The sequence below is a fragment of the Babylonia areolata genome, chromosome 18 (genome assembly GCF_041734735.1).
Source record: "Babylonia areolata isolate BAREFJ2019XMU chromosome 18, ASM4173473v1, whole genome shotgun sequence".
Classification (NCBI taxonomy): Eukaryota; Metazoa; Mollusca; class Gastropoda; order Neogastropoda; family Buccinidae; genus Babylonia; species Babylonia areolata.
In genome coordinates this window covers 60,759,882-60,783,484 of record NC_134893.1, presented here as the reverse complement: position 1 = coordinate 60,783,484, position 23,603 = coordinate 60,759,882, and the positions used below count along the sequence as shown (strand labels likewise).

Sequence of the window (23,603 nt, the reverse complement as noted above, 5' to 3'; positions counted from 1 at the left end):
TTTCATTGTTTTATATACTGTATAGCGTTGCAATCAATTGCTAACGGCATCAAGTTTCAATCAAACATTCACAACATGTAGTTCACATGTACATGTGCAGTCAAAGAAACAAAACATTTCATATGTCTGATAAGCAATAAATGTATAATGACTTGCTTATAAACTATTTCAAGCCAAGAGAGCAAGTCACTGACATTCTTGATACCTTGCAGTAAGTCTGTAAGCTGCATTTACCATGGAGAAAACTCTTCAGTTTTCATTTAAAAAAACATAAGAAAAAAGACTGAAGCGGAGGCACACACACACACACAAAATGCTGTGTACATATTGATTGTTAGATTTGTCCGAATTCAGCAACCGTCTACATGCATGGAATATCTTGTTTTTCTTTCAGGATTGGAACCTCTTTTTTTCTGGTCCCCTTCATTCCTTACACATTTGGACCACAAACCATGAATTCACGTGTCCATCCAACTGTCCATCTGTCGTTAATCATCAGTGGCCCAGTATTTTGGCTTTAGACTCAATCAACAAGTTACAATGTATGCAATGCAGATAATGGAAAGCAATCAGTGGACCAATCTGTGGTAGAATAGAAACTGAATAAATGAAGACTGAAAAAGCAAGCAGTAAATAAGACAAAGGCACACAGCTCTAGGCCAGTGATACTTAGAACTTGCACATAGGCAAACATAAGTAAAAAAGCAGCGATCCAAAAAAACTTCCTCAGTGTTGGACATCAGCTTGCACACAGGTAAGGACAGGGCACCACAGTAACAAACCCAGTTTGTTTGTTGTTTTGTTTTGTTTTTTAAGAAAGCAGTTTACTGTAGCTGTTTGTTTCCTGTGAAATGCTCTGGCATCATCAGAGATGTTCATAATTAGAGAGCACCATTTGCAGTGAGAAAATAATATCATAAACACGATGACTGAAAATTACAACAGCACACCCAAATAACCTCTAATATCAGAATGAGGCATGTTACAATGAATACCTCATGTTGGAAACAGAAATGCCGCTGTCATCCTTTGTCACAGTTCGTGTGGCAGGATAAACGTCACGAAGTATTGCACTGCCATGGACATCAAGAGTATGGCTAAGGAGTTCCCTGAGATGTTGAGCCAAAGAAAGAGGCCACATCTTACTCATGAAGCTTTTCAGCATTGCTTCACGTGCAACAGACATCACAAGACTTCTTGCAGTGCTGGAGCATATAGTCGGGAGTAGCGGAGCATTCCCCGCGCTGAGCCCACTCCTGACATTTCTCGTGTTCGTCCTGACACTGGACTTCACAGGGCAAAGGTCTGCCCACCTTGGGTCCTGGGGCTGCAAAGAAGATGGAATGCTACAGACACAACTCTCATTATGGCCACTGATTACCAAGTGCTATAGATACAACACAACTCTCATTATGGCGACTAATTACCAAGTGCTATAGATACAACACAACTCTTCATGGGGATTAATTACCAAGTGCTATAGATACAACACAACTCTTCATGGGGACTAATTACCAAGTGCTATAGATACAACGCAACTCTCATTATGGCGACTAATTACCAAGTGCTATAGATACAACACAACTCTTCATGGGGACTAATTACCAAGTGCTATAGATACAACACAACTCTCATTATGGCGACTAATTACCAAGTGCTATAGATACAACACAACTCTTCATGGGGATTAATTACCAAGTGCTATAGATACAACACAACTCTCATTATGGCGACTAATTACCAAGTGCTATAGATACAACACAACTCTTCATGGGGACTAATTACCAAGTGCTATAGATACAACACAACTCTTCATGGGGACTAATTACCAAGTGCTATAGATACAACACAACTCTTCATGGGGATTAATTACCAAGTGCTATAGATACAACACAACTCTTCATGGGGACTAATTACCAAGTGCTATAGATACAACACAACTCTCATTATGGCGACTAATTACAAAGTGCTATAGATACAACACAACTCTTCATGGGGATTAATTACCAAGTGCTATAGATACAACACAACTCTCATTATGGCGACTAATTACCAAGTGCTATAGATACAACACAACTCTTCATGGGGACTAATTACCAAGTGCTATAGATACAACACAACTCTTCATGGGGACTAATTACCAAGTGCTATAGATACAACACAACTCTTCATGGGGACTAATTACCAAGTGCTATAGATACAACACAACTCTCATTATGGCGACTAATTACCAAGTGCTATAGATACAACACAACTCTTCATGGGGACTAATTACCAAGTGCTATAGATACAACACAACTCTCATTATGGCGACTAATTACCAAGTGCTATAGATACAACACAACTCTTCATGGGGATTAATTACCAAGTGCTATAGATACAACACAACTCTCATTATGGCGACTAATTACCAAGTGCTATAGATAAAACACAACTCTTCATGGGGACTAATTACCAAGTGCTATAGATACAACACAACTCTCATTATGGCGACTAATTACCAAGTGCTATAGATACAACACAACTCTTCATGGGGACTAATTACCAAGTGCTATAGATACAACACAACTCTTCATGGGGACTAATTACCAAGTGCTATAGATACAACACAACTCTCATTATGGCGACTAATTACCAACTGCTATAGACACAACACAACTCTTCATGGGGACTAATTACCAAGTGCTATAGATACAACACAACTCTCATTATGGCGACTAATTACCAAGTGCTATAGATACAACACAACTCTTCATGGGGATTAATTACCAAGTGCTATAGATACAACACAACTCTCATTATGGCGACTAATTACCAAGTGCTATAGATACAACACAACTCTTCATGGGGACTAATTACCAAGTGCTATAGATACAACACAACTCTTCATGGGGACTAATTACCAAGTGCTATAGATACAACACAACTCTTCATGGGGACTAATTACCAAGTGCTATAGATACAACACAACTCTCATTATGGCGACTAATTACCAAGTGCTATAGATACAACACAACTCTTCATGGGGACTAATTACCAAGTGCTATAGATACAACACAACTCTCATTATGGCGACTAATTACAAAGTGCTATAGATACAACACAACTCTTCATGGGGACTAATTACCAAGTGCTATAGATACAACACAACTCTTCATGGGGACTAATTACCACGTGCTATAGATACAACACAACTCTTCATGGGGACTAATTACCAAGTGCTATAGATACAACACAACTCTTCATGGCGACTAATTACCAAGTGCTATAGATACAACACAACTCTTCATGGGGACTAATTACCAAGTGCTATAGATACAACACAACTCTTCATGGGGACTAATTACCAAGTGCTATAGATACAACACAACTCTCATTATGGCGACTAATTACCAACTGCTATAGACACAACACAACTCTTCATGGGGACTAATTACCAAGTGCTATAGATACAACACAACTCTCATTATGGCGACTAATTACCAAGTGCTATAGATACAACACAACTCTTCATGGGGATTAATTACCAAGTGCTATAGATACAACACAACTCTCATTATGGCGACTAATTACCAAGTGCTATAGATACAACACAACTCTTCATGGGGACTAATTACCAAGTGCTATAGATACAACACAACTCTTCATGGGGACTAATTACCAAGTGCTATAGATACAACACAACTCTTCATGGGGACTAATTACCAAGTGCTATAGATACAACACAACTCTCATTATGGCGACTAATTACCAAGTGCTATAGATACAACACAACTCTTCATGGGGACTAATTACCAAGTGCTATAGATACAACACAACTCTCATTATGGCGACTAATTACAAAGTGCTATAGATACAACACAACTCTTCATGGGGATTAATTACCAAGTGCTATAGATACAACACAACTCTCATTATGGCGACTAATTACCAAGTGCTATAGATAAAACACAACTCTTCATGGGGACTAATTACCAAGTGCTATAGATACAACACAACTCTCATTATGGCGACTAATTACCAAGTGCTATAGATACAACACAACTCTTCATGGGGACTAATTACCAAGTGCTATAGATACAACACAACTCTTCATGGGGACTAATTACCACGTGCTATAGATACAACACAACTCTTCATGGGGACTAATTACCAAGTGCTATAGATACAACACAACTCTTCATGGGGACTAATTACCAAGTGCTATAGATACAACACAACTCTCATTATGGCGACTAATTACCAACTGCTATAGACACAACACAACTCTTCATGGGGACTAATTACCAAGTGCTATAGATACAACACAACTCTCATTATGGCGACTAATTACCAAGTGCTATAGACACAACACAACTCTTCATGGGGACTAATTACCAAGTGCTATAGATACAACACAACTCTTCATGGGGACTAATTACCAAGTGCTATAGATACAACACAACTCTTCATGGGGACTAATTACCAAGTGCTATAGATACAACACAACTCTTCATGGGGACTAATTACCAAGTGCTATAGATACAACACAACTCTTCATGGGGACTAATTACCAAGTGCTATAGATACAACACAACTCTTCATGGGGACTAATTACCAAGTGCTATAGATACAACACAACTCTCATTATGGCGACTAATTACCAAGTGCTATAGATACAACACAACTCTTCATGGGGACTAATTACCAAGTGCTATAGATACAACACAACTCTCATTATGGCGACTAATTACAAAGTGCTATAGATACAACACAACTCTTCATGGGGATTAATTACCAAGTGCTATAGATACAACACAACTCTCATTATGGCGACTAATTACCAAGTGCTATAGATAAAACACAACTCTTCATGGGGACTAATTACCAAGTGCTATAGATACAACACAACTCTCATTATGGCGACTAATTACCAAGTGCTATAGATACAACACAACTCTTCATGGGGACTAATTACCAAGTGCTATAGATACAACACAACTCTTCATGGGGACTAATTACCACGTGCTATAGATACAACACAACTCTTCATGGGGACTAATTACCAAGTGCTATAGATACAACACAACTCTTCATGGGGACTAATTACCAAGTGCTATAGATACAACACAACTCTCATTATGGCGACTAATTACCAACTGCTATAGACACAACACAACTCTTCATGGGGACTAATTACCAAGTGCTATAGATACAACACAACTCTCATTATGGCGACTAATTACCAAGTGCTATAGACACAACACAACTCTTCATGGGGACTAATTACCAAGTGCTATAGATACAACACAACTCTTCATGGGGACTAATTACCAAGTGCTATAGATACAACACAACTCTTCATGGGGACTAATTACCAAGTGCTATAGATACAATGCAACTCTCATTATGGCGACTAATTACCAAGTGCTATAGATACAACACAACTCTCATTATGGCGACTAATTACCAAGTGCTATAGACACAACACAACTCTTCATGGGGACTAATTACCAAGTGCTATAGATACAACACAAGTCTTCATGGGCACTAATTACCAAGTGCTATAGATACAACACAACTCTTCATGGGGACTAATTACCAAGTCTTCTAGGTACAAATATCCAACAAATAGATCGTATATAAATGTAAAATGCACACACACACACACACACACACACACACACACACACACACACACACACAGAGAGAGAGATCGTATATAAATGTAAAATGCACACACACACACACACACACACACACACACACACACACACGTTAAGACAATATGGTATTGCACAACAATGCAAACAAATAAAAATATCCAGAAAATTAGAACATCCAGCAAATAAATCGTATCGATAAGTAAAATGCACACACACATCGTCTTGATTTAGATTCATGATAATTATTGTCAATGATATGAGTTATCAAAGCTTTTTACTGACAAAACCACCATATGTTTAACCCTGAGAGATCACCACTTTCGCGGTGGAATGCTAAGTTCGGGTTTAAAAAAAGTTAGTGGGCAGATCTTAACGAGTAAAAAAACTTAACTGCTAAACATTGCCCATGATCAAATTCCAGTGCCAGTGATGACATTGGTCACATGGCGCTGCTGTATGCTCCACATCACAAACACTTGGGTACAACAATTCAAAACAAATGTAAATGGGGCGAACATGTTAAAACTATTGGAAGATCTAAATTTCAGTTTATATTAAATAAATAGCAAGAAGTTTATTTCGTGCGCCCCCTGGGGGTATTGAAATATTATATACATTCATCTTTAACACATATCATGCAAATAAAAAGCGTGATGTCAAAAACTAGAAATAGACTCGTTCGTTCAGTCACTCAATATTCACATTAACCAGTATTATTTCACTCATAATACGAACAAGCAAAAAGAAAAAAAAAATCAATAGACAATTAATCAATTAACGGAAAGAAATACGTATAGAATAAACAAATGGTTTAAGTTTTAACAGTATTCTTTTGTTTTTGTTTTTAAGAAAACAGTAAGTAAAATTTAATGTTTCGTTGTGTGGTTGTTTTGTTTTCTGTGTGTGCTGTTGAGGTGTCTTGTGGAGGGGAGGGAGAGTGGGACTGATCTGTGTGTGTTGTTGAGGTGTGTTGTGGAGGTGTGTTGTTGAGGTGTGTTGTTGAGGTGTGTTGTTAAGAGTGGGACTGATTTGTGTGTTGTTGAGGTGTATTGTGGAGGTGTGTTGTTGAGGTGTGTTGTGGAGATGTGTTGTGGAGGGGAGGGAGAGTGGGACTGATCTATGTGTTGTTGAGGTGTGTTGTGGAGATGTGTTGTGGAGGGGAGGGAGAGTGGGACTGATCTCTGTGTATTGTTGAGGTGTGTTGTGGAGGTGTGTTGTTGAGGTGTGTTGTGGGGGGGAGGGAGAGTGGGACTGATCTGTGTGTGTTGTTCAGGTGTGTTGTGGAGGTGTGTTGTTGAGGTGTGTTGTGGAGGGGAGGGAGAGTGGGACTGATCTGTGTGTGTTGTTCAGGTGTGTTGTGGAGGTGTGTTGTTGAGGTGTGTTGTTGAGGTGTGTTGTGGAGGGGAGGGAGAGTGGGACTGATCTGTGTGTGTTGTTGAGGTGTGTTGTTGAGGTGTGTTGTGGAGGGGAGGGAGAGAGGGACTGATCTGTGTGTGTTGTTGAGGTGTGTTGTGGAGGGGAGGGAGAGTGGGACTGATCTGTGTGTTGTTGAGGTGTGTTGTGGAGGTGTGTTGTTGAGGTGTGTTGTTGAGGTGTGTTGTTGAGGTGTGTTGTGGAGGTGTGTTGTGGAGGTGTGTTGTGGAGGGGAGGGAGAGAGGGACTGATCTGTGTGTGTTGTTGAGGTGTGTTGTGGAGGTGTGTTGTGGAGGGAGGGAGAGTGGGACTGATGTGTGAATGTTCTAGCTGGGTTGTGCACTGTTTGGACGTTGTGATGTACTCGATTCGCTCCGAGTGTTCGGTTTGGTTTTTGTGGTCTGGTGTTGGGCAGTGTGATGTTGGGGTTGGGCAGTGTGATGTTGGTGTTGGGCAGTGTGATGTTGGTGTTGGGCAGTGTGATGTTGGTGTTGGGCAGTGTGATGTTGGTGTTGGGCAGTGTGATGTTGGTGTTGGGCAGTGTCATGTTGGGGTTGGGCAGTGTGATGTTGGTGTTGGGCAGTGTGATGTTGGTGTTGGGCAGTGTGATGTTGGTGTTGGGCAGTGTGATGTTGGTGTTGGGCAGTGTGATGTTGGTGTTGGGCAGTGTGATGTTGGTTTTGGGCAGTGTGATGTTGGTGTTGGGTGTTGTCATGTGATATTGAATTAGTTAGGTGTTATGTTGTTTTGGTAGGTATTTGGGGTGTCTTTGTTGTGTGTGGTGTTTTCATTATTGTTGCTTTTTGGTTTGATGTCTGTGCGGTGTCATATGTATGAAAGCGTGGTTGGGCATGTTTTGGGGCATATTTTGCGTGGAGGGGCGATGTATGTATTAACTTCTGATATATAAAATAGAGAGAGAGAGAGAGAGAGAGAGAGAGAGAGAGAAATGAAAACACACACACACACACACACACACACACACACACACATCAATTTGTCAAATATTCCAAATTTTCGAAACGATCACGTTCCTTCCTCCAGGGATAAGTTTACATGTTACAAGGGTCACTCTTACGCAGCTATTATGACATTATGACGCAAGCATGCCATGACGTACATATATAGATATATATATAAATATATATATACATATATATGTGTGTGTGTGTGTGTGTGTGTGTGTGTGTGTGTGTGTGCCTCAGTACATGAAAAAGCAGGCAGAAAGTGCTGACATCACCTGACGTGCAGATTCCACAGGTCAGTTTACAGTTGGTGGCCAGGAAGGAACCAATAGAGGACTGAGGGTAAGAGCCGCAGTAACCCTTCTGTCGCCAGTATGCACAACGGCTGTACTCGTCACGGCACGGAGGCTCTTCTGTCACGTACAGCCACACCTCATCATCTTTCTTACATGTCTTGTCACACATCCATCCATCCATCTATCCATCTATGCATACATACATGCATACATACATACATACATATATACATGCAGGCACTATCATCATGGCCACCAACACTGTCTATTTCGTAATAAAGTTTTGAAAACAGAGGCGAAGTGTTTCGCTTCAGTCACTTCAGTGTCACTTCATCCATATTCACAGTGGACCTGAACATGTATCGAGGGACAAAGAAATGTCTGTTTCCATCCGTCCGTCCATCTGTCCGTTGTGCTCATTGTGTGGTCACACTCACATCACAGGATACACAGTAAATATTTACAATCAAAACTGCATGCTCAAGGGGTAAGGATATTCTCGATATGTATTCACGAGAAAAAAAAAATCTCACCTGTTATTGAATAATTTTCTAAACTGTATTATCATCAACTTGACAAATGGCGAAGATAAAATCTCATAGGCCTCGCATGACAATAACCCATCATCTTCATCTGACTTCTGAGATTAACTCCTGTCTACAAAATGTTTTGCACACAAAAAAACAAAAAAACTCTGTTTCATCAAAGTGAAATTACAACCCCTCGCCCCCCACCTCCACCCCCTCCATACCACAAAAAAAATTGTTTTTTTAATTAAAAAAAAAATCTGCAAGTGCATGTCAGGCAAATTGCGACGCTCTCCTCTAACTGCATGAACAGTGCTACAGCTGTTTTATGAGCCACGACCTGGGTGAAGACAGCTGTTTTATGAGCCACGACCTGGGTGAAGACAGCTGTTTTATGAGCCATGGCCTGGGTGAAGACAGCTGTTTTATGAGCCATGGCCTGGGTGAAGACAGCTGTTTTATGAGCCACGACCTGGGTGAAGACAACTGTTTTATGAGCCATGGCCTGGGTGAAGACAGCTGTTTTATGAGCCACGACCTGGGTGAAGACAACTGTTTTATGAGCCACGACCTGGGTGAAGACAACTGTTTTATGAGCCATGGCCTGGGTGAAGACAGCTGTTTTATGAGCCACGACCTGGGTGAAGACAGCTGTTTTATGAGCCACGACCTGGGTGAAGACAGCTGTTTTATGAGCCATGACCTGGGTGAAGACAGTTGTTTTATGAGCCATGGCCTGGGTGAAGACAGCTGTTTTATGAGCCATGGCCTGGGTGAAGACAGCTGTTTTATGAGCCACGACCTGGGTGAAGACAACTGTTTTATGAGCCATGGCCTGGGTGAAGACAGCTGTTTTATGAGCCATGACCTGGGTGAAGACAGTTGTTTTATGAGCCATGGCCTGGGTGAAGACAGCTGTTTTATGAGCCACGACCTGGGTGAAGACAGCTGTTTTATGAGCCACGGCCTGGGTGAAGACAGCTGTTTTATGAGCCATGGCCTGGGTGAAGACAGCTGTTTTATGAGCCACGACCTGGGTGAAGACAGCTGTTTTATGAGCCATGGCCTGGGTGAAGACAGCTGGGGTCATTCAGACAGTGTGCTGGCCAGTCAGGAAACCTTCCTGCATGCACCATAGCTGCATGTCGACATGGTGGTTATGGCACTGTGCTATTGTAACAGAGTACAGATGATTGATCTACCGGACCATTTATGAAACCACACCGACAACTGGGCTCGATCAGAACAGCGTGAAACGTATCGTTTTAGTTAATTAAATGTCAGGAAATTTCTGTAGTCATGAGGCAGTCAGGTCCACACCGTCGCGTTCGTCACAGCGCTTATCGCACTTTGCCTCTGATGTTCACATACCGGGCAATGTGGCGGCAAGGTACTGTCCATGTCATCACCTTGATCGTAATGTGGTAAGATATTACCCATGTCATCACCTTGATCGTAATGTGGTAAGATATTACCCATGTCATCACCTTGATCGTAATGTGGTAAGATATTACCCATGTCATCAGCCTTGATCGTAATGTGGTAAGATATTACCCATGTCATCAGCCTTGATCGTAATGTGGTAAGATATTACCCATGTCATCAGCCTTGATCGTAATGTGGTAAGATATTACCCATGTCATCAGCCTTGATCGTAATGTGGTAAAATATTACCCATGTCATCAGCCTTGATCGTAATGTGGTAAGATATTACCCATGTCATCAGCCTTGATCGTAATGTGGTAAGATATTACCCATGTCATCAGCCTTGATCGTAATGTGGTAAGATATTGCCCATGTCATCACCTTGATCACAATGTGGTAAGATATTACCCATGTCATCACCTTGATCACAATGTGGTAAGATATTACCCATGTCATCAGGCTTGATCACAATGTGGTAAGATATTACCCATGTCATCACCTTGATCACAATGTGGTAAGATATTACCCATGTCATCAGGCTTGATCACAATGTGGTAAGATATTACCCATGTCATCACCTTGATCACAATGTGGTAAGATATTACCCATGTCATCACCTTGATCACAATGTGGTAAGATATTACCCATGTCATCAGCCTTGATCGTAATGTGGTAAGATATTGCCCATGTCATCACCTTGATCGTAATGTGGTAAGATATTACCCATGTCATCACCTTGATCGTAATGTGGTAAGATATTACCCATGTCATCACCTTGATCACAATGTGGTAAGATATTGCCCATGTCATCACCTTGATCACAATGTGGTAAGATATTACCCATGTCATCACCTTGATCGTAATGTGGTAAGATATTACCCATGTCATCAGCCTTGATCGTAATGTGGTAAGATATTGCCCATGTCATCACCTTGATCACAATGTGGTAAGATATTACCCATGTCATCACCTTGATCACAATGTGGTAAGATATTACCCATGTCATCACCTTGATCACAGTGTGGTAAGATATTACCCATGTCATCACCTTGATCACAGTGGCGGGAACCAAGAGCTACCCGCACAGCACTGCCTCTGTCGGTAGCTGCCGAGCCGCGACCATCTCTCCATCATCAAATTTTAAAAGGCGGAAAATAAGATCTGCCATCCCTGAAACAACTTCGAACCCAGAACCCGATCGGAACAGCGGGAAATGTGTGAACAGTCAACACGCAGTCAAGTGTAAGTAGGGAAGAAGACAGAGTAGCCGCAAAAGCAAACATGGCACTAAAAAATCTGGACACAGATTGTCCAACCCATGAGTTAGGTATAGCGCCATGGCAGACACAGAGGCGACCCAGGTCACCCTCCCCACGATACTGACCGGAGTCACACAGCCCGCACGCCTTCCTGCAGGACACGTGCATGTAGGCCGGGTGGTTCTGGCACTCCCCGCGCCGCTCCCACATCTGGCAGTGCTCGTTCTCGTCCTCACACTCTGCAGGCAGCATGGCAGTCAGTCAATCAACTGATCAATGAGTCAATCAACTGATCAATGAGTCAATCAACTGATCAATGAGTCAATCAACTGACAAATTAGTCAATCAAGCAGTAGATCAGTTTTGTTTCTCAGTCCCTAATAACACTTATATTTTCAAGAACAGTTACCGGTAAACAATCAACTGACGGATCAATCACTGAATTTAAGTCACACAAATACACACACACACGTACGCACGCGCGCACTGGCACACACACACACACACACACACACACACACACACACACACACGTGTAATATGACAATGCATATTTATTCACACACACACACACACACACACACACACACACACACACACACACGTGTGCGTGTGTGTGTGTGTGTGTGTGTGTAAAGAAAGATTAATACAATAATTCAATGAAAAGAATTGTAAATTTGACACTGTCTGGAAAAGCAGTGCGGAAATATTAATCATAGTAATCCAAAGAAATGGACTTTTTCCGATTTTCCTTACAGTTCACTCCAAGTAGCTGTGCATGTGGGTACATGAAACATTTTCAGTCTCATGGGTTTTTCTATGTGAAACACATTTACTATTAAAAAGCAGACTAAAAGTCCAGCCAGTTTACCCGGGGAAGTGTCAATGGAGGAGGCAGAGCGAGAGGCCGTGACTTCCTGGCTGTGGGTGAGGGGGTCACAGGGGTAGTAGGGTGTGATTGGGTGGGTGTAAATGTCCTTGGTGGGACACCAGCAGCTGCAGTCCTTGCTGACGAACCCTTCCCCCGGACAGTCCTCGTCCCTCAGGGCACAGCGGTCACTGGCTGCACAGGGTGGGTCAAGAGCTGAGGGTTCTAGTCTGGGTTGGTTTCTCTGTATCTTTTTTTTCTGTTTTGTTTGGTTGGTTGTTGTCCTGTTGTTGTTGTTGACGTTGTCGTCGTTTGTTTGTTTGTTTAGTTTGGTTGGCTGTTGTTTTTTCGTTGTTTATTTATTTGTTTCTGTTTCTCTGTGCCTTTTATTTAGCTGGTTGTTAGCTGACAGGGGAACGCTGCACAGCATTGGCCTGAATCTTTAAGTAGCACATGTAACCGTTTATCAATCAGCCCACATCTCAACAAGGAACCCAGACATCTGTAAGCACTGGAACGCAAAGCAGTTGTCCAAAATGAAGTAAGAGTACACGCAGAGAATCTGTGCATAAAATAAGGAGAAGAAAAAACTGTTCTTGTTTATTATCCACTGCTGCATGCTCCTGATCTTGTTTAGATTTCCCTCCCCTTTCCAAACATCGAGGCAACGTGTGTTGGTTGTTTGGTTTCGTCTGTGTGGAATGTTCAGCGCCGACCTGGAACAGAGTTAATGAGTCAGTCTCGAAATAAATGCTCATGTGTTCGGACATTCCTTCTGCTGTTGTTGCAGAACGTACCATCAGGTGAATGGTATTTTTCTGTTTGATCGGAATGGAAAACTTCTCTTTTTTCCCGTAAGTTTCCACTGCACATTCTGTCTGCATGTACCCCGTGCTGACTGGACAGCAACGGCTTGAAGTGGTGTGCCTTTCATGTTTCTTTTGACGAGTATGCAGCACACGTAGACAAACCCCTTCCTAAATCACTCGCGATGCCAAGCCATGAAATTCGATGATTATGTATTGTTATTATCTGGATCTCTGACGGCGAATTACCATCCTCTCACAACTGCCACGTTTGATGACGAAAAATGAATGCATGACGTACCACACATTCACCGAGATTCACCACTGCCATGATTTTACCTTGACCACTGAAACACTCGCACTCACGTACGCATACACACACACACACACACACACACAAATACGCGCTCGCGCGGACAGACACCCAAAACGAGAGTGATCATACACACTGGGACTTTCTTTACGCACACAAGACGAAAAGGAAGAAACCAACGCTGTTCAGATCAGGGCCGTCACACACTGCACGTCATTACTCACAAGGCCTGCAGTTGTAGAGGATGTTGGCTGACTTGATGTCCCTGAAGCTCAGGCCCCGCCTGTTGCCGATCAGGTACTGGTACCGGGGGTCACGGGTCTTCAGCGTCACTCCGCCGTTCTTTGTGAATGTCTGTCATACACACAGTGCAGATCCATGAACAGCGTGCTCTCCACAAGGAGCTCAACTCAAATCAACACATGCTGTCCTAAGCTCAGCAGCAAGAGCGGGGTGAGGGTGGCGATAAAACATATCGTAACAATTACTGTCTGTTCACATGTTATCATAATTATTATCTGTTCATAGTATATCATAGCAAACACACACGCGACCGCACGCACGCACACAGACACACAGCCACACACACACAGCCACACACACACACATCACGTCTAATATCATTCAAAGTGAAAAGACGTTAAATTAAAGAATGAACACACACACACACACACACACACACACACACACATCTTTCCCATAGTGCATGATGCTGAGGTAGTCATAGGGGACCCCCAGGTCACGGACGGCAGCCCAGGTGTACTTTCTGAAGTTGAACTCAAAGCGGGTGGGGATGTTCTCCCAGTGGACCGTCACGTGCTCGTCACGGTCAGGCCGGGTCTGCTCGTGGTTGAAGCCCAGCACGTGGCCCAGCTCGTGAATCACCACTCCCTTCTGTGCAGGGCCAACAACATCCGGTTTTTGTTTCTGTTTGTTTCTTTTGCTGTTGTTGTTTTGCTGTTGTTGGGGGGAGGGACGGGGGTACAAAAGAACTGAGGCGTGATGGTGCTTGTGTCATAAGACGGTATCAGTGTGGTGCATTTGAAAACCAAAACACCGTGATGCAGTGCAATGAAACGTTATACAATACCATGCTGTGTAATACGATGCGATGCGATACGACACGCTACGATACAATACAGTACAAATGCGATGGAATACATTACAATACCGTGCCATGCCACCGACACGATACGACACGACTCGACACAGCACGATACAATGCGAGTACCATACGACTCGATGCGATGCGACACATACGACACGACACGACACAGCACGATACAATGCGAGTACCATACGACTCGATGCGATGCGACACGACAGCAAACAGCATAACGCGCCACAGTGTGACACAATGCAGTGTGACACAACGAAACAGTTCAGCACAGCACAACACAGCACAGCACATCAGAGCAGAACACGTTAGAGCATAGGACAACACAGCACATCAGAGCACAACACAGCATATCAGTGCACAACATAGTACAACACAACACAGCACGTCAGAGCACAACACAACACAACACGTCAGAGAACAGCACAACACATCACAGCACAGCACAACACAGCACGTCAGAACACAGCACAACACATCACAGCACAACACAGCGCGTCAGAGCACAGCACAACACAACACAACACAGCACGTCAGAGCACAACACAACACAGCACGTCAGAGCACAGCACAACACAACACAGCACGTCAGAGAACAGCACAACACAACACAGCACGTCAGAGAACAGCACAACACAACACAGCACGTCAGAGCACAGCACAGCACAACACAGTACGTCAGAGCACAGCACAATACAACACAGTACGTCAGAGCACAGCACAACACAACACAGCACGTCAGAGAACAGCACAACACAACACAGCACGTCAGAGCACAGCACAACACAACACAGTACGTCAGAGCACAGCACGTCAGAGCACAGCACAACACAGCACGTCAGAGCACAGCACAACACAGCACGTCAGAGCACAGCACAACACAGCACGTCAGAGCACAGCACAACACATCACAACACAACACAGCACGTCAGAGCACAGCACAACACAGCACGTCAGAGCACAGCACAACACATCACAACACAGAACGTCAGAGCACAGCACAACACATCACAACACAACACAGCACGTCAGAGCACAGCACAACACAGCACGTCAGAGCACAGCACAACACATCACAACACAGAACGTCAGAGCACAGCACAACACATCACATCACAACACAGCACGTCAGAGCACAGCACAACACAACACAACACAACACAGCACGTCAGAGCACAGCACAACACAGCACGTCAGAGCACAGCACAACACAGCACGTCAGAGCACAGCACAACACAGCACGTCAGAGCACAACAAAACACAGCACAGTCTACAGCGGCTAAAGCAGGCTGGATAAACTCACAATTCTGCACGCCTTGGACAGGGTGACTTTCTGTGGTTTGCGTATCATTCCCACACTGGAGGCACACCTGAAACACAGTAACTGGTCTCACTGCTGCCACGGGGAGCCTTCCACCGCACACACACTGGTCAACCTGATGGCACACAGGTAACTGTCGCGAGATCGTTTACATAGCGTGTACACACATGCATTGGCCTAGGAAGCGAGAAAATCTGAACGCACTGGTTCGAATCCAACTGTCGCCATTTTTCTCTCATCCTCCACCAGACCTTCAGTGGTGGTCTGGACGCTAGTCATTCGGATGAGACGATAAACTGAGGTCCTGTGTGCAACATGCACTTAATGCACGAAAAAGAACCCGGCATGGCAACAAAAGGGTTGTCCCTGGCAAAATTATGCAGAAAAATCCACTTCACCAGGAAAACAAATAAAAAATTGAAGACAGAAAAAAATACAAAAAATGGGTGACGCTTTCAGTGTAGCGATGCGACCTCCCTGGGAAGAGCAGCCTGAATTTCACACAAAGAAATCTGTTGTGACAAAAGAGTAACACAATACAAAAAATTCTTAAGCACGAATTCACACACACACACACACACACACACACACACACACACACACACACACACATATTCCTGCACATAGGCTACTCATACCAATTCACATATATACCTATTCACATACATACTCATTCACATGCAGATGCCACGTACCTGTCCACTCCTACTCACATACTGCATGTATCTACTCCTGTCCACATACATACCCATTTCCATCCTTAAAAACGATCTTGTTCCAGCTGTTGTGTGTGGCAGGACGGAACTGAACACAGGTGTGCCGCATCCACTCCTCCATGGCGGCATACAGTACACGGACATCTCTCCGCGCTGAACAAGAGTAAACACTGTGTGTATCAACCAGTGTGCTTGTCATGTGGTGCTGTTGAAGGCCTCTTTCACAATAACATGTCCTGACGACAATGGAGTTTCTGATATCAAGCACTGACTGAGGTCTAATAAAACATTGTCAATGATACTCTTGAATCATAGATGTTGGGAGATCATGTAAAAAACAAAATATCTTCAAAGCTCCTGTTAGTTTTGAAGGAAAACTGAACAAGATAAAATATTTCATGCCCTGCTGCCATGGTGATCTCAGCTTGCATTGTCAACCAAGCCCATGCCTGTGGTGATTATCAAGGTCTCCATTCATGGGAATTGCCTTATGTTTTTGTCTAATATAACCCATAAGAACTAATTGATTAATAAGTATTTTGAGATATAGTTATCATTTTGCGTATATTTGCTGCCTCGAAGACATATCATGCAAGTGAGAGGATCACCCTCATTTTCTGCCCTCAGTATGCTGAACAGGTCTTTCTCTGTCCTAAACCTGTATCAAAGAGAGTACAGCTTTTTCGCACTTCTTCGTATTCTTTGCAGTAAAACTGGAAATGCTTTTCATCTTCTGGGCTTTCAACACATATTGGACACAGAGATGTTGCTGTTACGTCTGTATTGAGCAATCTTTTGTTGGCTTTCAGTCCACGTGCTCTTAATTCTGTTAATAACCCCCTTCAGTGTCAGGGGAAAACAGTTGAAAGTGGCGTTTCAAGTCATAAGACAACATCAAAAACAAACAGGGAAAATGGTCTGAAGATATACCACTCTAGATAAACTGTGAATTTTTTAGCCTTCGAAGTTATTTTCCTTCTTCCGATGACGTCATGAATGACGTCACTATGCATGTACATGATACGTTCTGTGGCACTCAAGAGGTTTTAAGCTTAGCAAGGCAGGTCTTATGCCATTTATATGTCAGGATCTTAATGTACTTCTCTGAATGGAATACTGATTTGAAGAGAGAAAGAGAGAGAGAGAAGTGGGCAACAATGAAAAAAATAGCAAAGAAAAAATAGAGTACGAGACTGAAGAGGAGGATGAAGACAATGAACATTTCCATGAATGACTGAATCACACACACACACACACACACACGCGCGCGCGCGCGCGCGCGCGCACACACACACACACACACACACACACACACACACACACACACACCATTAATAAACTAAAACAGGAGTCTGACACTGACAAAGAAAATACTAACAATAGCTTGCGCAAAACTGATCACGTGTTTTCTTTTAAAACAAAAGGACATCACAGTAGCAGAAGGCTCACCAGTCTAATATACAGACTACGACTGGGTGCCATAAAAACAAAATATACTTCTAATGTGACTTGCATTTGCGGCAATGAAATTACCCCGGTGCATATCATCCATAAATGTGAACAGTTAAAACCATATTTACCTATGTTATTTACAAAATCTGCAGTTCCATCTGCTTCCATTAGAAATGTCTTATATCATAATCAATATGTGTTTTAAATAGTTCAGAGTTTCATTTGGAGCCCAGTCGGCTCTTTGTTGTAATTCTACTGCTTGACTAGTTTGTTTTATTTCGTTCAACAGGGAAAGTAGAGATAATTTAAGGCATGGGTGGGGTGGGGGAGATGACGGATCTTCGTCTAAAATCACAAATGTGGATAGACGTTAAGCGAAAGAACGAACGAACGAACACACAGCAAAATATTACCCTTTGAAGAACAGATGAAACTTGCACCAGCAACTATATCATGAGAAGTACAACAGGCAGACAGACAGACAGACCGATACATACATCATATATATATATATAGAGAGAGAGAGAGAGAGAGAGAGAGAGAGAGATCTTTAGAAATGACCAATCACACCTTTCATTAAATTCTGGTAAGCTAGTTTTTCTCTGTCCATTCATTATTGGGCATTGGAGAAGCACCGTGATGAAATATGACAGGGTTTTAACATTGTGGGGGAAGTGATATGACTGGGTATTATGGAAGACAAGGGGAAGAACTGCCTGTCAAAGAAGTACTGCAACATGAACGTCAGCGTAATTCTTCCTCCCACGAGCCACACAGGACTCCGAACACGTTGGGGTGACCGGCCTGTTCGGCCAAGATCGGTTCGGCGGTGAGGAACCTTGTTGAAAAGACGTCGAATGATGGTCAGTGTTCATACTGTTGTGCAGACGGGGGAGAGGGGGGGCAGTTGATACGAGGAGAAGATAGGGATGGTAGGATCCAATAAAAACAAACAGGAGGGGTGATGCTATACGTACCAACCCATGGTACAACGTGAAACCTGTACATCCGCTTACTTGTTAGATCCCCGCTATGCCCCTTTCACACACACACACACACACCTTACCGCCTGTCGCTCTTATCTCTTATCAGACCCCCCCTCTTCTCCTACCTTCCCCCCTCCTCCCCATTTGTCACGGTCTGGTTACTGTGGTGATCGCCTTAATGCCCAAGTGGGTCAGCAGGAATGTTGAAAGTTTATGTAACATGGTGGAGATAGAAATCTGCCATCTCCGTCTACAACCCCTGAGCTCGAAACACAACAGCGGATGATGGATGTGCAGGATACTGTGCATGTCGCAGTCTGCAAAACGACGTGAAGGCTGGTGCATGCGAGGAAAAACATAGACCACCCACACAAGCAAAACACATGCTCCAAAACTTTCACAGATGTGGACACAAATCGTCCAAACTACAAAAATGAGAATGGCGCCTTCCATTGTCACCTCTCTTGCCTTCCGCTGTTGCAATGTACACGTGAATCATTTGTCACAGACACATCCTGATCATCAGGTTTGTTCACTTCAGCCCAGGGCAAGGACTCTAACTGATCACTATCCAGTCAACGTTTACATGCAGTGAGGGAGGAAAACAAACAAGGCGCTCAAAGTACCGTTGACTTGTGTTGATGGAGAATCCAGCAGTTCCGCACGGATCATGGTCTGAAAGGAACGTTGATTCAGGAAGGTGTGCTGTTAACTTGTATTGTGAACACCTGGATGAACACCACTCCTGCTGTGATACATGCACTGAGTGATCACTCTGTGTGTGTGTGTGTGTGTGTGTGTGTGTGTGTGTGAATGAGATACGGTGTCTGTGTGTGTGTCAGTGTGTGTGTGTGTGTGTGTGTGTGTGTGTGTGTGTGTGTGTGTGTGGAGAGAGAGAGAGAGAAGAAGAAGAAGAAGAAGCAGAAGAAGAAGAAGAAATTCAAGCCCAGATGTCTTCGTTTTCCATACCTTTTAGCTTTAAAAGATTGCGCTTCGGGGGTTATGTGGATGGGGCAGGGGCCCGGGGGGTTGGGAAGGGGGGAGGGGGCGTGTTTATGGTTCGCATATAAGTTTACATACACACACACGCGCGCGCGCGCGCGCGCGTGCTCTGAAATTGAAAACAGGAAATACCATCCCATTCTACACTGTTTTTATGTTGTGGTTTTTTTCTTTACTACACTGCGTCTGAGATGTTTTGGGTTCTGATGACACATAAATGAGTCAAAGTCGCACACACACACACACACACACACACACACACACACACAGGGCATGTGTGTGTGTGTGTGTGTGTGTGTGTGTGTGTGTGTGTGTGTGTGTGTTAGTGGGTCATGCTCTCAGCCTGTCTGTTCGGCACATGGCACAGTTCACGCTTTTCTTACCACCACTTTTTAAAAATCTTTCCACTGCCAAAATGAATTCGCCTCTCTCTGTCTCTCTGTCTCTGTCTCTGTCTCTGTCTCTGTCTCTCTCTCTCTCTCTCTCTCTCTCTCTCTCTCTCTCTCTCAGGGTAATGAAACAAGCATGACAATATAAATACTTGTTTTTCACCCAGTCTTTGGGAACCAAAATGAATGGCAGGTTTGAACATACGATAATAGAAATCACACGTTGAACACGTTCAAAGATTTGTGAAAAAAGCACACATGTATAAATGATGATGATGGTATGTTCCTCGGATACAGGGATCATTGAGAGGAACGTCCTTGGCGACAATCCCTCTGGTGGCTGGTGGCTGGACGATTCTTGAGCAGCACACCCTGGCACACAGCTGACAGTTGATCTCCAGCTGTCTGTCTCTAACGATGATTTCCTGGCCCCTTTCTGAAACGTCAGCTGTCTGTCTCTAACGATGTTTTGCTGGCCCCTTTCTGAAACGTCAGCTGTCTGTCTCTAACGATGTTTTGCTGGCCCCTTTCTGAAACGTCAGCTGTCTGTCTCTAACGATGTTTTGCTGGCCCCTTTCTGAAACGTCAGCTGCACTGAGTTGCGTGGGGCTCCTCTGTCACGTCTGCCCTGGCAAACCTCGCCGCAGAAAACGAATTTGGACACTTGAGTGTCCTCATAGATGTCCCGCCCATCGAACTTGTTTGGTCAGTAGCATAGCCTCAGTGTTTGAGGACTTCGATCTTTGTCACGTAGTCTTGGCACTTGATGCCCAAGATGATACGAAGGCATCGTTGGTAAAAGCGCTCCAAGAATTGCTCTTGTTTTCGGTACAAAACCAGGTTTCTGATCCGCAAAGGAGAATTGTAGGAACCACAGCTGTTTTCATGGATTTTTCGTTGACAAGCAAAGCGAGTGGTTTTTCTGCAGGCGACCAAAAGAGCTGCTGGCTTTCGCGAAGTAGTTGTCGTCATCCTTGGATGCTGCTGCATCACAGGAAATGGTAACTCTCATGGTATGTGAAGTGCTCAATCAGCTGTGTTGAGTATTGATTGATCAACTATGATGTGTGGAGGGTTGAAGGAACCGTGTGGTGGTTTCTGGTGGACGACCTCTGTTTTCCTCAGGCTGATTGTGAGGCAAAGGCCTCTGCTGTGTCAGAAACCCGACTGACGACTGCTTGGGGGATTCTTCGCTACTGGCAAGGAGTGCGCAGTCATCTACAAAAGTTGTTCCAGAATCAGCTCTTTCAGTGTCTTCATGCTGAAGAAGATTGCAAAGAGTGTTGGAGCAAAGATGCTGGGAATGGTTCAGACAGAACGCCACGTGTTTCACTTTCCCCCATCCGGCCTTCATGGAGCTGCTGCAGCATTGCAGGGAGCTTAGGTCAGAAGCCCAGTCTTGACAGAATCTTCCAGAGCCCGTTTCCGCTAACCGTATCAAAGCCTTTGGTCAGACCAGTAAATTCTGCGTATAACCCCAAATTTTGCTCCCTGGATTTCTCCTGTAGCTGTCGCAAGGCGAAGATCATGTCAGCTGTTCCTTGGTTTGCTGTGAAGCCGCATTGGCACTGGTTACCAAGTTCCGTCCTGACTGCCTCTCCTTGTGCACGGCGTGTGGTCCCGTAGAGGTTCCAGTGTAAATGGCGACAACCTTCCCGGCACTAACTTTCCAAAAGTGGAAGCTACATAACTTGCTAATATGATCAATATTTTAAAGATAGAGGTGAAAGAGAAGGAGACAGACAGACTGAGACAGACAGACAGACAGAAATATAGAGACAGACAGAGAGAGAGAGACAGAGATATCTATGTAGAGAGAAAACAACAAATAAGAAATAATGAGATTGAACAGGAGGATGAAGACACTGGAAACCAATGACTAACACACACACACACACACACACACACACACACACACACACACACACACACACACACACACACACACACACATAGGCAGACGGTTAGAGTAAAACAGACAAACAGACAGACAGACAGAAAGACAGACACACAGAGGTAACATACTGAAGTCAGAGTGATCAATCTCATAGTAAATAATGCCATTGGGCCAGTATCTGCTCCATGCACTTTCCCTGATGGCCTGTCGTTTGTGTACATGGTAGGGCCCCGCTGCTGTTCCTGTGGGGAGCACACACACACACACACACACACACACACACACACACACACACACACACACACACACGTACACACACACACATACACACACACGCACGCACAGAAACGCACACACACACACACCACACACGCACGTACACACACGTATACATGCATTCATACATACATACATATATACATACATACATATATACACACACAAGCTTGTGTACACGCACGCACACACACAAAGGCACAAAGACGAACACACAAGCATACGCATTCGCGCACGCACACACACACACACACACACACACACACACACACACACACACACACACACACACACACACACATTTCGGCAAGATGGATTACTGTTTCAATTACAAAAAATAAGAATAAGAGGACATTTCATCCATATCATAAAGGCTGTGTATGATAATGCTACGATATGTGCCCGAACAAAATCATGGTCTTTCTCGAGAAATCCGTGTTAAAAGAGGAGTCCTATAAGGTATTACACTCAGTCCTACACTTTTCAATATTTTTTTCAATGATATCAATAACTCTCTACAAGATTCAGACTCTCCAAAAATGGAAGTCAAGCCCATCTCAAGTACCATGCTTAATCTACGCTGACCATATTGTTAGTCTGTCAACAACTAAAAATGGATTGCAAGCAAAATTGAACAGACTAAACGACTACTGCAATCAGTGGGGATTAAAAATAGATAGGGACAAAACAAAGGTAGCGGTATTTTCCAAACATGATCCTGTGCTTCTACACACTTTCAGGATTGGAGAAGATTTCATTATTTTCCACAAAAGTGGACGTTTTGAATTTGCCCAGGATCATCAAGGCGCTCAATTCGAGGCAGAAATATACATGTAAAAACCATGCTGGACTTGTTCGACTTTTTGATAACCCCTTTCATGTCATATGAGGCAGAATTATGGTTTTCCTATACCGTAAAACAAAGAGACA

The 23,603-nt window shown here is 43.6% G+C and overlaps 1 protein-coding gene across 1 annotated transcript; it reads right to left on the bottom strand.

Annotated features, from left to right (window-relative positions):
* Positions 1 to 620: 620 nt before the first annotated feature.
* On the bottom strand, positions 621 to 19,887 carry LOC143292967 (zinc metalloproteinase nas-14-like). Its single transcript, XM_076603694.1, has 9 exons — positions 19,736 to 19,887; positions 16,704 to 16,824; positions 15,938 to 16,004; positions 14,208 to 14,411; positions 13,742 to 13,871; positions 12,402 to 12,593; positions 11,656 to 11,769; positions 8,299 to 8,436; positions 621 to 1,327 (listed from the first exon to the last, which is right to left on the bottom strand). The coding sequence occupies exons 1-9, from the start codon at positions 19,779 to 19,781 to the stop codon at positions 1,170 to 1,172; spliced, it is 1,170 nt and encodes a 389-aa protein (XP_076459809.1). The 5' UTR covers positions 19,782 to 19,887; the 3' UTR covers positions 621 to 1,169.
* Between the last annotated feature and the right edge of the window lie 3,716 nt (positions 19,888 to 23,603).

What these genes read in the sequence shown, in the direction of transcription:
- LOC143292967 (XM_076603694.1), bottom strand. Translation starts at nt 19,781, where the DNA reads ATGATCCGTGCGGAACTGCTGGATTCTCCATCAACACAAGTCAACG. An exon ending in TGTCCAAGGCGTGCAGAATT is followed by an intron (nt 14,412 to 15,937) that starts GTGAGTTTATCC and finishes GGCCCTGCACAG; the next exon opens with AAGGGAGTGGTGATTCACGA. An exon ending in GTGCGGGCTGTGTGACTCCG is followed by an intron (nt 8,437 to 11,655) that starts GTCAGTATCGTG and finishes TGTACGTGACAG; the next exon opens with AAGAGCCTCCGTGCCGTGAC.